This window comes from Physcomitrium patens, chromosome 2 (genome assembly GCF_059467195.1).
Source record: "Physcomitrium patens ecotype Gransden chromosome 2, ASM5946719v1, whole genome shotgun sequence".
Classification (NCBI taxonomy): Eukaryota; Viridiplantae; Streptophyta; class Bryopsida; order Funariales; family Funariaceae; genus Physcomitrium; species Physcomitrium patens.
Window position 1 is genome coordinate 4739586 of NC_143411.1, and position 14953 is coordinate 4754538.

The window sequence follows — 14953 nt, forward strand, 5'->3', positions numbered from 1 at the left end:
AGAGATAGATAAAAATAAATAAAAGTAGAGTAATTTTATAATATTTTCTAAAAAAGCTTCTTAGAAGCTTCATAGATATTGCTTTGACTTCATATATATTTGTAATTGATTAGTAGATCAATAAGTTAATCACATGTTGATAGCTTATAGAACAAGCTAATTATATGGCATAAATATTGAAAAACTTACCTTACAAGTTAAGATATGTGTCTTGCAAAGCCAACATGTTTTAGAGGTTTTATATGACATTGCCATGTAGCTCTTTGTTAAGAGTATATATAGGAGTAAGAGCGAGGCCTTCTTCACTCTTGTCTATACCTTTCTAGTCTTTAATCTTGTTTTAAGACTTTCTAATTTTTATGTTTTTGACAATAGCCATTCTAGTTTAATATTATATCATCTTTGAGTAACTTTCTAGTTTCTTTTAGTGAGACAAGAATATATTGAAGATTTTCTTTCTTTGAGATTCATATCCTTGACACTATGTTATAAAGCTATATATCAAATTTTATAGCATTTAATTGTTGGATTTTTGAGATATGAAAAAAATAACATTTAAGTGCTTGTAAATTAAGATTTAGAGCTTTTGCTAAGATTTCTAAGATGCCAAATAATCTATAGTAGATTTACAATGTTGGAATGAAGAGAATTTGCTTCTAAAATTTATGCACAAATTGTAGCTTAAACCCTAAACTTTAAAACCCTTACTTTTGATTCTCAAATGTCTTTTCTAAAGTCAGTGAAACTCTTGTTATGGTCATAGACATCCTGCTAAATGCCTATTGGATATGGCCTTTGACCAATAGGAATAAAGATCTTTATCTTTTGCCTTCATCTGACCATGCCTTGATTTCATCCCTCTCCATAAGCCTCTAAGTAGTTTAGATTTTCATCTTTAGGCTTCCACCTTCTCTTAAAGCTCTATATTAAACATCTAAATCTTATATAATTTAAAAATAATAATAAAAATAGATGAAATTCAAAATAAAGTTTCTTATATCCACTCTCTTTAAATTAAGTTCTTAACCATTCTAAGACACATCAAAACTTATGAACATAAAATATATTTTAACTAATTTTTACATACTATAAATATTTATAATATGACAAAAATTCATTCTTTTTTAGGTAAAACTTAAGGATAAATGCTACATTATTTAGAAATTTTAAAAAAACTAAATAATTGAATCAAGAAATATAAAATTCTAAAATTTGAGGTGTCTAACATCAACCCCACTATAAAATTTTAAAATTTATATTATAGCCAAAAAATCAAATTATAATATAATTTTTAATAATTTTTAAAATTTTACATTAAATTTTAAAATATTAAAAATATATAAGTAAATTTCAAATATAAATATAAATATATATATATATATTAAATAAATAAATAAAAATATTTTAAATAAATAAAAATAATATATTTTTATTATATAATAGTCAAATAAGATGTATTGAAATTTTTTTATTATTTTTGGAAAAAATAATGGATGTAAAATTTAGCAAGTTAAATTTTAAATAGGTTAAATTTTAAATAAAAAATATAAAAAAGAGTCAATATTTTCAAAAAGAATGGATGAAACACAAGCTACTACATGAAAGTTATACAAAATATATATATATAAACATATATATATATATATATATATGTTTATATTTATATATAATATAGTGCATAAATTATAATATGCACTTCAAATAATAAATTAATATGTGAATAGAAAGATATTACTTAATTAAAAATTAAAAATATTATAAAAAATAATAAATTTAAAATAAAAATTTAAATAGCATCAAGTATTATTTATTAATAATATGTACATATTTAAATAAATAATATAAATAAGTTAACATTATATATTAGAGAAAATATAAAAGAATAGTATAATTTACGTAATTTTTTTTAATATATAATATTAGATTATATATTAAAATTATATTAAATATATTTCTATTATATAATTTTAATTAATAAAAATAATTATTTATGAATAATATGTATATATACATAAATCATGCAAATAATCTACATTATATATTAGAAATATTTTTATGCTGATTATTATAAATATAAATCTATTTTATTTTTTTAGTGACCCCTTCTATACTAAAATTAATATTTCTTAAAATTTTAAGAAATAAAAAATAAAAAATAGATCAGATTTTTTTTTATTTACTAAACACATTTTACATATTAAAAAAATAGAGTTTATTAGTATCTTTTTCATCCATTTAAAGGACCATATATTTATTCATGCATCCAATTAGCCATTTATTCATTAAACAATCATCCAAATCTTTTATTAACCATCCTCATTCCTCACCTTCTTTTTGCTAACCTCACCACTTCTCATACATAGAAAAGTAGAAGATGAGATTTATCTTTGCATTATTTGGTAAAAATGTGTATCTTAGCATGGGTTGATCCTAAACATCCACTCATCCCTGTATCTATCTAGATTGTTTTATTCTTTATTACACCTTGATAACAAACTACTATGCATTATTTCCAAAGCAAAATACCCTAATGTTAGTTATTACCATTCTTCATTCATGTCCTTATATAAAAAAAATAAGAAAATAAGAAAATGAACATCATTTATGCACAAATCACTGAAGTAGCCTATCTAACCTTGTGGAGACAATTCCAAATGGTGGAGAGGATGAGAACCCCATGAAGAGGTAGATTTATTCACAGCTAAATGAGCCATGTGACAGATAGCTAAAGCAATGGTGGGTGGGTTTTGGTAGAGCAATATAAAAATCTAACGTCCACGTTGGGCAGCTTCGATTCTCTTTGCGTCTAGAAGCTTCTTCTTCCTCCATTTCTGTAAGCCTAAGAAAGGGTGCCCAACGATGAAACCTTGTGGGTGAAAAGATGGATGAATGAAGAGATGGATGGATGAATATATGAGAGCCGAAAAATTGGATGAATGAAAAGAAGGCTGGATGGATACATGGATGAATGATACCTTGCTGGTTTGCTTGGGTGTTGCCGCGCCTCACCTGGGCCAGACGTTGCAAGACCTCGATGGACTTCTTTTGCCTGATTGAGCTCAGTTTCTTCGTTCTCGTGATTTCTTCCATGGTTTCCGCTTGGAGGACCTTCACCTGCAACATTTATGGCTCGTCACAAAAACATTCATTTTTCACTAAGACATACTGTCCATGAGTAAACTGTAAAGATAAATCAACTGTGGATTCATCGTTTACTCTCCTGAAACATATGCAAACAACCACATATGCTCTCACCTCTTGAATGAGATGAATGGGCACCATATCGCGGCGCAGTTTGTCGGAGGAACGTAAACGCACTAATTCTTCCCTCGTGGTTCGCTGAGACGATGGGCGACGTCCATCTGTAATAAACCCATGTTCTGCTTCTGGTTAGATAAAACGGTCGTGAGATCGTGAGTTGAAGAGAGAGAGAGGAGTTAGATTGGTGATGGAGGGCGGGGAGGGGGGGCATGGTGCGCAGGGGACGCACTGGAGGTGTCGACCGCTATGACGTGAGGAGTGTGAGACTTGAGGTGCAAAGGCGACAGGATTGAGTACATCAAACACACCGCCAGCATCAGGTTGACGGTGCACACTACGTATGTTGCCCTCTTGTAAGAAATCCGGATCACCCTGCCCTTCCTCAGCTCTGCATTTCCAATGCGATGAACTGGCTGGTCCGACTCCATTCTATTTCCTCATGGTCCTTCTCTATCCGTGTCCAACCACTGCTGTAGCCATGCCACCCGAGTTTGCAGATCATCACCTGTGCTCCGGTTCCACTCCAACAGCAGCGAATCTAGCACCTCACTGCGGCAGCGCAACTGCTGCAATTTGGCAACGCAATCGCTAAACTCAAAAACTGACCATTTCGATGGGCCAACTCTACTTGCAGTCAGCAGTTCAGATATGAAAGGTAGATGTTTCTAAATGGATGTGTTCTGCAGGAGATGCTATTGAGAAATCAAACCTCACTCTTTGCGACATTTCAGACAGAGATGGACTACTCTTTTCGCACGGTGGATGGATCATCAGAGTGTTTCGTCTCCCAGCAATGAATGTTTCGACTTAGAGGAAACGCATGGCACATCACACACGTACCTCAAATCATACAGATCCGAGTCAGTTGTGTAGAGTGTAAAGAAACTAAGTCTCCTCTCTGGTGGTCATTGATCTCATCAGGCAGAGAAGAGTCCAGCAGTGACGCCTTTGTCACAAATCATTGGGGGCTACATCGTCTGAATCACGCAACTTCCGCTTTGTCTTTTTGTCGCATTCCCTGGCTGTTAAAAACGATTAGTGGGGACCCCGGCCACCCGCAGACGAGACCTCCACAATCATAGAGTAACATTGACAGGACTGCTATCATCCCACTGCTATCATTCCACCAACCAAAGCTGCCATAACTGAAGTGAAAAAACCAAGTTCCTCCGTTACCACGTGTAATTCGTACTCATAGACGAAAACTTCGATGTCCAAACCACGTTGAGAACTCCGGTTAAGATACCAAAGTTGAGTACTAGTTTAGTACTTGATGCCAGTTGAAGTCTCTCGAGGTACAGTGGAGGTTCATGGATATTTAAAAAGAAACATAACTTGTACAGTTCATATCAATATTGTTTTGTTATATCTTTAAACTAAATTAATTTATTTTTCTGGTAAGTTTGGAAGGCAAACGTTCCCCAGATCGAATCAGCGGAGAGGGAATGTCACACAGGTCACTTGAAATATCACCAAGGTTGAACCCAAACCCCCTCAATATGAGAACTTCGCAATTTTACAAATGCTTTAGAGTGCACAAACAGTGATCGATGAAACGATGTGCAGAGTGGCTTCACTGGGAGCTGCTGCACTTAGCGACTGATCTCTGCATGATTGAAATCGATTTACAGCACTCAAGTTGCTGAATCATGCAAGCACTAATCAAAACCACGTGGTGAAATCCAAGTCCTTCTTCCACTATTGTGAGGTTTACAGGCATGACTGTCTCTGTCTGCATGACTTGTGGAATGCTAAAATCTTCGCATTCAAATGATGCAGAAGTAGAAAGCAGCCGCTGGAAACCTGCAGACGAGATCATTTTATGTAATCCACATCAACAATTCCTTGCAGAAACAACAATTGTTCTGAGAATCTGGTCACGTTGTTTTGTTTGTTTTTTTGAAGGAACGCTTTCATGTACAAAACTGGTGTTTTGCACAGTCAGCAAGGTATGAATTAGCGAGTGGTTGTGAATTGTTTAATCCTCAATCTTCTATTGAGCTTCTCGTCAGTAAAAGTATTAGCCAGCTTCAGAAAGAATGAACGTACATTATGTTGATTGTATTGAATAAATATATTATATAAATTCAAGTCTATGACTAATCTTTGACATAATAACTGGTAAATGAAAATTTTGGTGCGTAGAATTCTAACATATGGAATATGTTTGTTTAACATGCAGGAGTGAACTTTGTACAATCCGATCGTTGCTGATGGAAATATCAAAACTTTTCAATAAAAGTTTCAAAAATTATAAAAATTATGGAAATTACAAAAATAAAAAATTAACTCAAATGAAAATCCATATCAAATGGTGTGTACTTTTATTCATGTCAAAATTTTAATATTGGCAAAAGAATTTATGGTTTAAATTGTGAGTTTTCAAACTTATTATTGGTAATAATTGCAAAACTAAAAGCCAACATTACAGCTGTAGTTTGAAATAAGACGTTTTTGAATAAATTCACACAGAAACTTTAAAAACATTAGTGGATTTTCCCAATTCAAAGATTTTTCATTCAATGATAATAACTACAACTAAAATTATTATTTTATTAAGGTACATGACATAAAGATTAATTTTTAGTTATATATATATATATATATATATATATATATATAAACACATTCATGGATTATTAATAGAAATTCTAAATTTTTATTCTAAAAAACTTATATTAGATAACACTACTTGTAGATAAATCTAAATTAATTATTATCCTTCTCATTACATTGAATAAATATTTGGTTTAATTAAAAAATAATATTTATATATGTATTTTATATATTAGTAAATAAAATAAGAGATATTTTAATTACCATCAGTTAATAAAAATATGTACTAAATAATTAAAAAATATATATAAATAAAAATTCCAATAAATTTATCAAAATCAATTGTTTTAAAGATTTATGTGTATAATAATTTTAATATCCTATATAATATTGATTTTACTGAATATTTCAAAAAATCATCTTTAATAAGACATCTTTTAATTCTAGTATTGATAAAATTCAAAAAACTACAAAGCATATATTAATTATTATTTTAAATATTAGATATTACTTAGATAATATTAATTATTTAAAAATATTCTATAGTGCTAGCTTTAATACATTGAGATATCTATAATTATAAAAATAACATAATTTTTTTAATAGTAATTACCTCCATTATTTTATTATTAGAATAATTTTTATGTAATAATATATTTTTAATATTTTCATTCTTAAGATTTAAATACAATAAATGATATCAAGATATTTCTTTAGGAGAATGTTAGATAGATCCAAGTTTTGATTAAATTGATCCACCCATCTTAACTATTATGAAAAAAAATAGTGACCTCTAGATTCATTTTTCCACTATTGGATGAGCAATTAATAAAAACCAACTACATTCATCATAATTACTATATTCTTTATTGAAGATGAGTCTATTTAATAAAAATAATGGATCTATTTAATATTCTTCTTTCTTTATTATTTAGAAATTGTTAAATTGATCCACATATTTACTAAATTGATCCACTTATCTTAACTAGCATCAAAATATTTTTGACTTCCAGATCTACATTGGTAAAAAAAAGTTAAAAATAGTTGGTCCTTCAACTAATAATGATCGATGGATTATTTTAGTAAATTATTAGATAAATTTAATATTTTTTTATTAATAATAACATAAAATAATTTTAAATAACGTAAAATAAAATTAAAAAAATAATTTTAATAAATCACAAAATAATTTTTTATTTAAAAATAATTTTAATACATTATATATTATTTTTTATTAACTATTAAATAAATAAATATTTTTACTTTAAATATTTTATTAGAATTATGTATTAATAAAATAAAATAGAATATTTTTTTTCATAGATTAATTTAAATTTTTATTTATAAATTATAATATAATATTTTAATAGTATTGAAATATTATTTTTTGATATTTAAAATGAGTTAAAAATATATATATATATATATATATATATATAGAGAGAGAGAGAGAGAGAGAGAGAGAGAGAGAGAGAAAGAAAGAAAGAAAGAAAGAAAGAAAGAGTTATCAAAAAGACTAATAAGAAAGAAAAAATTCAAATTAATTTGTATTACATTTAATCTTATAAATTTATCTATTAAAATTATAAATCAAATATATAAGAAGTTTCTTAAAATAATTAAAAAATATAATTAGAATTCATTAAAAATTCAATATATATATATATATATATATAAATATATATATATCAGTTTAGATATTTTAATACATGATTCTTTTAAAATTAATTCAAAAAATATTTAGGTAGGTTTTAAAAAAGAATTAAAATAAGGGAATTATTGATAGATATAAAGGAATATAGAGAACATAAGGATTCAATGTGTAGATAAATAAAAATCAATGTTTTAAAAATAGTACTATTGAAACTTTAGTACTTTTCAAGGAATAGATTAAGACATGGGAAAATAACAAATAAAGGATACAAAAGAAGCTTAAAAGACATACAAGTTAGGCTAAGAATGCTCAAAGTTTATGGAATATTTCTTCATCCTTGTTTTTGAGATTTTTTGAGATTTTTAAATGTAAAATTCTACTTAAAACAACCTTTTTTTTGGTTTGCTTTGCATAGAAACTCTACTCCCAGGAAAGGATCTACAAATGAACACCAGGAGAAATCTTCATGATTTTCAGGAAACCTTGTGGGTAATGAGAAACCTTATTTACGATTTTATTTCTTTGAAGTTTTTTCTTATCCTAATTTATAACATATGTGATACATATTAGGCCCATTGATACAAGTTTGGCAGCCATTCTCTGCATACATTTTACTGTATGATGATCAAATTTTCTTGCCTGTGAATTTGCTGATGCAACCATGAGCTGAACAGTGATTCAATCATTTCCTAGACGCTTGGTTAGTACCATAAATTATCAATTTGTTTCTCTCTCTCTCTCTCTCTCTCTCTCTCTCTCGCTAGGCCCACACATTTACATATCATTGATGTTATGCTTGCTGGATTCCTTAGCTTATGATCGAACTTCAGACACTCTCCAGCGAAGCCAGAAAGTGCTGATTTGTTAACTGTGTCGCCGTAGTGTGCAGGTCTCGTTCTCTATGTGCTGATGAAGAGCTCAGCCAGTTCAGTTCGTAGATGTGTAGCTCAGAGTTCATGCAAAACGGTGATGCATCACCAGCACAAGCACACGCATCATCCAAGACACAGACTTGAAATATTTTGTAGTCCACACCTTTAAATGTTCAAAGTACTTGTCTGCAGCAGTTTTTGATGAATTTGTAGTCTCGGTCGAGCTGTGACTGCAAAGGGACTGGGCAGTGACTACAATGAGTTAAGCGTGTATGTTTTGGTGTTCATATAGCGCTTGGTGTTTATGGGTAATCCTGCTCAGTTCCAATGTTATAGTGCAGGTGCGGACTTGTCGCTTCCTCTCGAAGACTGATAGACTTTGAAGTGTTGGAGCTTAAAATGTTACCCCGAAGAATATGCTAAATGATGCAGACACTCTTATTCTGAACGGCGCTTTACATGGAGTAATTTTGCTTTACGCTTTTGCCTTCTTAACGTTAGGATCGCACAAAGTCCTCGAGAAGTCAATCCCAATGAGCACCGAAAGTCACTTTCTGATTGATTAGATGTGATTTTTTCAACTATTCTGGCATGCAGGGCGAGGTTCAGAGAAGCGGACGGTTCATAATTGGCTTACGATAGATCAACTTGATATTCCTGACCAACTTCTTCAAATCACTGGATGATACTTTGACGATACATGCATGATTTGACGGGATTGGTTCGGAAACTGCTTGGTAAAATTCTCTTGAGCTTTCGGAGCTTTGTTGTAACTAATCTGTTATTTGCAGATTTATCGCAGCTTTTACTGTGAAGTACTTTAATAGCTAATCACGGTGATATTGGTTATCTTAACTGTAGTCGATACTTGCAAGTTTTTCGGATACGATAATCCGCTGTCCCATCGCACATTGGGGTACATTTTCTTTCTGTGTTATTTTTTTAAAAGGATTCATTACTCAACTTTATTTTATGACACTGGGATTGTGCTGCAGGCTTTTGGCATTTGACAATCTCTACGTATCGAACAAAAGGGTCATGGTGAGCTTTTTGTTTGCGGATGTGTTGCTAATAGTTAAAATGTAAGAAGCAAGTTTAAGGATATTGGGAGCAAAAATTAAAATTTTTAGAATCCAAAAAAATGTAGAGAAGTACCTTTAACTAAGAAATTAAATTTTAGTAACTAAGATTGAGTTTTTTTTTATATATATATATATCTATGCTATTATTTTTTTTAATCCAATAAATTCTTTGTTTTCACTAAATTCAATTAGTCTTAAAGCCTTTGTAAAAATATCAACTTATTGTAAATATATAGAAGTATATCTTATCTCAATTATTCCAACTTGATGCTTGTCTCTAATATAATGTAATGATGATTTAGTTCTATATATTTTATTCTTTGGTGCATGGTTAGATTTAAAACTAATTTGATGTTATTTATATTGTTATACATTAATAGCGTTGGATTCTTGTCATCTAAGTAAATTTCTTTGAGTATTCTATAGAAATAAGTAATATTCTAGATGGCTATTGAAAGAATGTAGTACTTAAATTTTATCAATAAAAGTGTAATTGACAATTGATGCTTGTTTGACTATGCTATAGGTACTAATTCTAATTTATAGAATGTGCTTGATATTGATTTGTAAGAGTCAATATCTCTTGCTCAATCTATATTGGCAAAGATAAGAAGTATTCTTTTTATTGTTAGAAGAATAGATTATTTTATGGTTTATAATATCTTTGAAGTATTATAATATTTTCTTTGTTACAATTAAATAAGTGATTTAAGAATTATTCATATACCTTAATATCCTGCCTATTACAAATTGGATGTTTCAACAATTGATGGTTGCATAGAATAACCTCTCTACAAGGCTTTGATATAGCTTGTGGCTAATTGCAGGTATTTCAATTTTCTTTGCAATTTGGATTTTGGATGCATTAATACTAAAGAAGATTTTTGTAGAATCAATCTAAATACATCCAATAGGATTTAAATATAGCTTTGTTGGTAGTAAAAAGTAAAAGTTATAATTAAGATTAAAAATTAAGTTAGAATGAAATAACCTAAAGGTTAAAAGTTGAAGGTAAAAAGTATAATCAAAGTTAAAAATTAATTAAAAATAGAATAAAATAAAGGTTTAAAGTTTAAGATAAAAAGGTAAATTTAAAATTAAAATTTAAGTAAAGATTGAAATAACATGAGGTTAAAAATTGAAGGTTGGAAGGTAATTGGAAGTTAAAAATTAATAATTAATTACCAAGATGAGATAAAAGATTTACTAAAGTAGTTTTAATTAAAGGTTATAAGATGAGCAAAGAGTCAATCCAACAATCCATGCACTAAAAAGTGTAATTAGGAGGTGATTAGGAAAGAAAGGTTACCTTCATCATGCCGAATTAAGGTAGCAAATCCTGATCAATTGGAAATCCGTCAAAAATCCTCTTTAGCTCCTACACATGTGAATTTTTTTATACTGAACCTTCACTTGGATGAGCTCCTATCCCTCAATTTTTAAAATATTCCAGTATGGGATAGTTGAGATGTGATTTCTTAAAGTTGGCCTCCCGAACTGCAAGGGCAGCAGACCTCGTACTTAAAAATTCACTGAAGATTTATAAAAGCTTCAAAATTTCCAAATTAAACTTTTATTGGAACTAAACTTCAAGGCGCCTTTTTTGAAATAATTTTTACAAAACAATCTTCAACAAGTAGTGCACTATGAAATTCCAAAGCTAATCCTAATATACTGCCCTTGTACCAGTCAGCAACAGACCCCTTCTTACTTAAGAATTCATTGAAAATTCATAAAAAATTCAAAAATTCTAATTACTTTTTTAAAAAACTAGAATTTTAAAAAAAATAAAATTGAAAACCACTTGGAAAGTAAGATAGAGATCGTTGAGCAATGATTTTTTGAAGTTCGCTATTCTTCGAGGCCACAGTAGTGCACCCTTCTTCACTTGAAATTCTGCCAATAATTCATTAAAGCTCCAAGTTATGCATGCTTGGTGTCCTTGAAAAGCTAGTAACTAGAAGAAGGCGGTCAAAAAATATTGCAAGGAAGCAATACAACTAAAGAAACAGAGAGTCAGAAATCTTAGCAATTACAAAATGGAAGGAGTTTTTATTAAAAAAAGAAAAATTTGATATAGCTTCACCATAAAAAAGGAGAGAGAGAGGTCTTGGAAAACCAAGCCACTCTTATACAAGTGAGTGGAGGCTTGTAGGAGGGTGGCCACATCTCCACCATCCAAACAAAAAAAAACCGAACCAAAATCAATGGTTTACAATCACTCTAAGTCTAAAACCGATCTCAAGGCTAGAAATGCCATAACTCAAAAAATAATTCTTTTTTGGTAAAACCAACACCATCAATGTGTTTAAAACACATTATTACCTTGAGATTGACTATTCACAAGTTCAAATCCGATTTCTAAATCATTAAAACCAATTAATTTGCTAATCTAGTTGTAAATTTCAACTCTAATTCTAATTCTAAGTATCCTAATTAGGAGATCAGCAAGGATTCTTGCCATCAAATCCTTCATGATCACCATTCTTAAATTTGAACTCCCTTAAGTATAAACTCTTGGCAAATCACAACCCCTAATTTCAATTTGGCCTTGAGTTAATACGCTTTTGATTTTTGATTTATTTATTATTTCTCCATTCTTCAACTCCAAATAGTGATAAAAATCACTATGAAAGGAAACTCCACCATAAAAAATAGCTTGTCTCCATCTTCTAAAGATCATCATTAATTTAACAATTAGATTTTATAAATTTTAATCCATTTAAATTGTAAAACAGAATTTAAGCCTCAAAATCTTGAAATTAATTAGGAAGATAGAGCAATTAGATTTGAGGAGTTTCTAACCATAGTCAAATTAGAGATTAGCCTTGGAGTTGAAAATTAAGATTGTGGATTAATTCAAGATATAATTTCTAAGAATTAGAAGAAAAATTCTATTAAAATTTTAGTTTTGGCACTAAAAGAGAATTTAAATCAAATCAAGAAAGAAGTAATAGACCTTCTAAATTTACTATCATTAGAATTTTAATAATCAATCTATCTATTACTTAAAAGTATCTATTTAATTAATACCTAAAAATATGATAAAATTCATAATTAATTAAAAAACTAATTTGGATCTATTAATTAATCATCTTAGCATTAAAATTAATAAAAATATATAAAAAATCACAAAAGTAATTACAACTAATCATTGGATCTTTTAATTGTACTCACATAGAGTAATACTATGGTGTAGTTTCTATTTCAAATTGTAAAAGATATTTTTGGATCATGATTACTTTTTTAGAGATTTGAGTCTTATTGTTAGGGACATAGTCCTTAGACCTTTCTAGAGACAAGTTTCTAGAACCTTCTAGAAAGAAGTCTCTAGAAACTTCCAGAATATTCCTTGAATATATTTTTAGAATATTCTTTAAAGATTTCCTAAAGATTCTTTGAAGATTCTCTAAAGATTCTTTTAGAAGGCTCTAGAAGATTCTTAGAATATTCTAGTAGATTCTAGGAAGTTACTTGAGAAGCTTCCTAGCTCTTGGGTAGTTGCTCGAGAAGCTTCATAGTTCTTGGGAAGCTTCTTGATGCGCTTCCTTAGAACCATAGGCCAGTAGTATATATAGGAGTCGAGGCTGAAGAGTTCTTCAGTCTCGACAACACATCTCTTGGAGTTCTAGCTCACCTTTCTAGTGTTGATCTTGTACTCATCTGTTTAATCTAGTTCTGCCACTTCTTCTTGAACTTCTTGTTAGATTTCAAGTCTGTATTTTGTGTCCGTGACAGTTTGTTGAGACTACCTTTATCTTAATATCAGAGCTGAATCCTTCTTGTTTGAGAGCGGATTACCCCTCTTCTTGAAGGTGTTCTAGCGCTTTAGGGGTTGCGGATTACCTTCCTCTAAACTGATATTTTCTCAATCACAATATCAGAGCTTAGTTCTTTGAGGCAGAGAGTGGACTACCCCTTTCCTTGGAGATACTTGAGCGTTCTAAGGGTTGCGGATTACCCTCTCTTGGACTGATATTAATTCCTTCTTTTTGTTTAGCATAGCTAGTAGAAAAAACTGTTAACATCGATTTCAGAGCTTTGCCTTTTTGATAGAGTGCGGATTACCCCTCTTCTCGAAAGCATTGAGGCATTTTTAGAGGTTGCGGATTACCCTCCTCTAAAACTGAAATTGTTTAGTGTTTTTTTTTCTTTTCTCTTCTCCGAGTAGGTTTTAGTGACAGGTAGTGCTACAATTTTTTCCAAGAGACTTAGCAATTTCTTCTTCTCTCAAAATTTTAATCCATCTATTCTCTAAATATGGAAGTAGACCAGGTCATAGACAGTGCATCTCCACAAGTAGACAATAGAGTGGCAACTCTTGCAGATCTTCAAGCTCTTATGAATAGTGTACGAAAGGAGATTGCATTTCTTTGCAATCCAAGTAAAGAACCTCAAATTGATCTAGTGACCGAAGAAGCTAGACACGAAATTCATAGCCTACAACAAGAGATTATTCGACTGAGAGAAGCAAGACATGTATCACATACGACCCCTATAGATACTTCAAGGATTAGTATGAAAGAACCAAAAGCGAGTATGTCAGACAAGTTTGACGGAACAAGAGCCAACTTCCGAGGTTTTGTGCAACAAGTACGGCTTTACCTACGCCTATACCTTTCTCGTTATCCGAATGGATTTACCCAAGTTGCTTTCATAGGTACTCTTCTATCAGGAAATGCTCGCTCTTGGCTTGCTCCACTATTGGAGAAGGATTCTCCAATATTGTACGACCTAGAGGCTTTCATAGAGAGACTTACTGTTGCGTTTGGAGATAGCGATCGAGAAAGAGTGGTTGAAAGAAAGATACAAAATCTGCGACAAGGATCACGTTCTGCTGCAATCTATGCTGCAGAATTTCAATAGCTTACATGTGACCTTGATTGGAATGATAAGGCGTTCATGACACGATTTCGATATGGACTGAGAGATGATGTCAAGAACTTATTGATCACCATGCCTAAGGCGGATACTTTAGAAGAACTTATATCTCAGGCAATTATTTGTGACAACCGCCTCTTTGAATTACGACAAGAAAGACGATCAGGCTGGAGAAATGATGGAGCATTTGCTACATTTTCAAAAGGTCCAGAGAATCACTCCACAGATCCGGAATCCATGCAAATTGATGCGGTACGTTTCAAACCCCTCACAGCTGAGGAAAGGAAGCGACGGTTTGAACAAAACTTGTGTTTATATTGCGGAGAAGTGGGCCATAAAGCTGTAGATTGTCGAAAGAAACAAAAGCCTCAAACAACAAGACTCAAGAGTACAAGCATGCAGGAAAACAAGGACGCCCAGCCACAATAGGGACCGTGCGGCTGGACATCTCAACATCCAAAATTAATCAAGGTCCCTTTCTCTCAGCTCAACCTTCAGATTGTTTTATGGTACCTTTACATCTGGGTATTCAAGAACTACAAGTGGATGCTTTATTAGACTCGGGTGCATCCGTTGTCGTGTTGTAACACGAGTATACAGTGAAAATAAAAAGAAAGGGGAATTTTATTAATATTCAGTTACCTCGA

At 30.8% G+C, this 14953-nt stretch overlaps 1 protein-coding gene and 1 long non-coding RNA gene across 2 annotated transcripts; one reads left to right on the plus strand and one right to left on the minus strand.

The window, feature by feature from the left end:
* Positions 1 to 2655: 2655 nt before the first annotated feature.
* On the minus strand, positions 2656 to 4200 carry LOC112273374 (uncharacterized). The gene is made up of 4 exons (XM_024502076.3): positions 3491 to 4200; positions 3256 to 3362; positions 2976 to 3114; positions 2656 to 2839 (listed from the first exon to the last, which is right to left on the minus strand). Exons 1-4 carry the CDS (start codon positions 3687 to 3689, stop codon positions 2769 to 2771), a joined length of 516 nt encoding a protein of 171 aa, XP_024357844.1. The 5' UTR covers positions 3690 to 4200; the 3' UTR covers positions 2656 to 2768.
* Positions 4201 to 8310: 4110 nt separating this feature from the next.
* LOC112279049 (uncharacterized) lies at positions 8311 to 10446 on the plus strand. The gene is made up of 3 exons (XR_002968869.3): positions 8311 to 8684; positions 8941 to 9080; positions 9339 to 10446. It is a non-coding gene; the product is annotated as an uncharacterized LOC112279049 (long non-coding RNA).
* The last annotated feature ends 4507 nt before the right edge of the window (positions 10447 to 14953 follow it).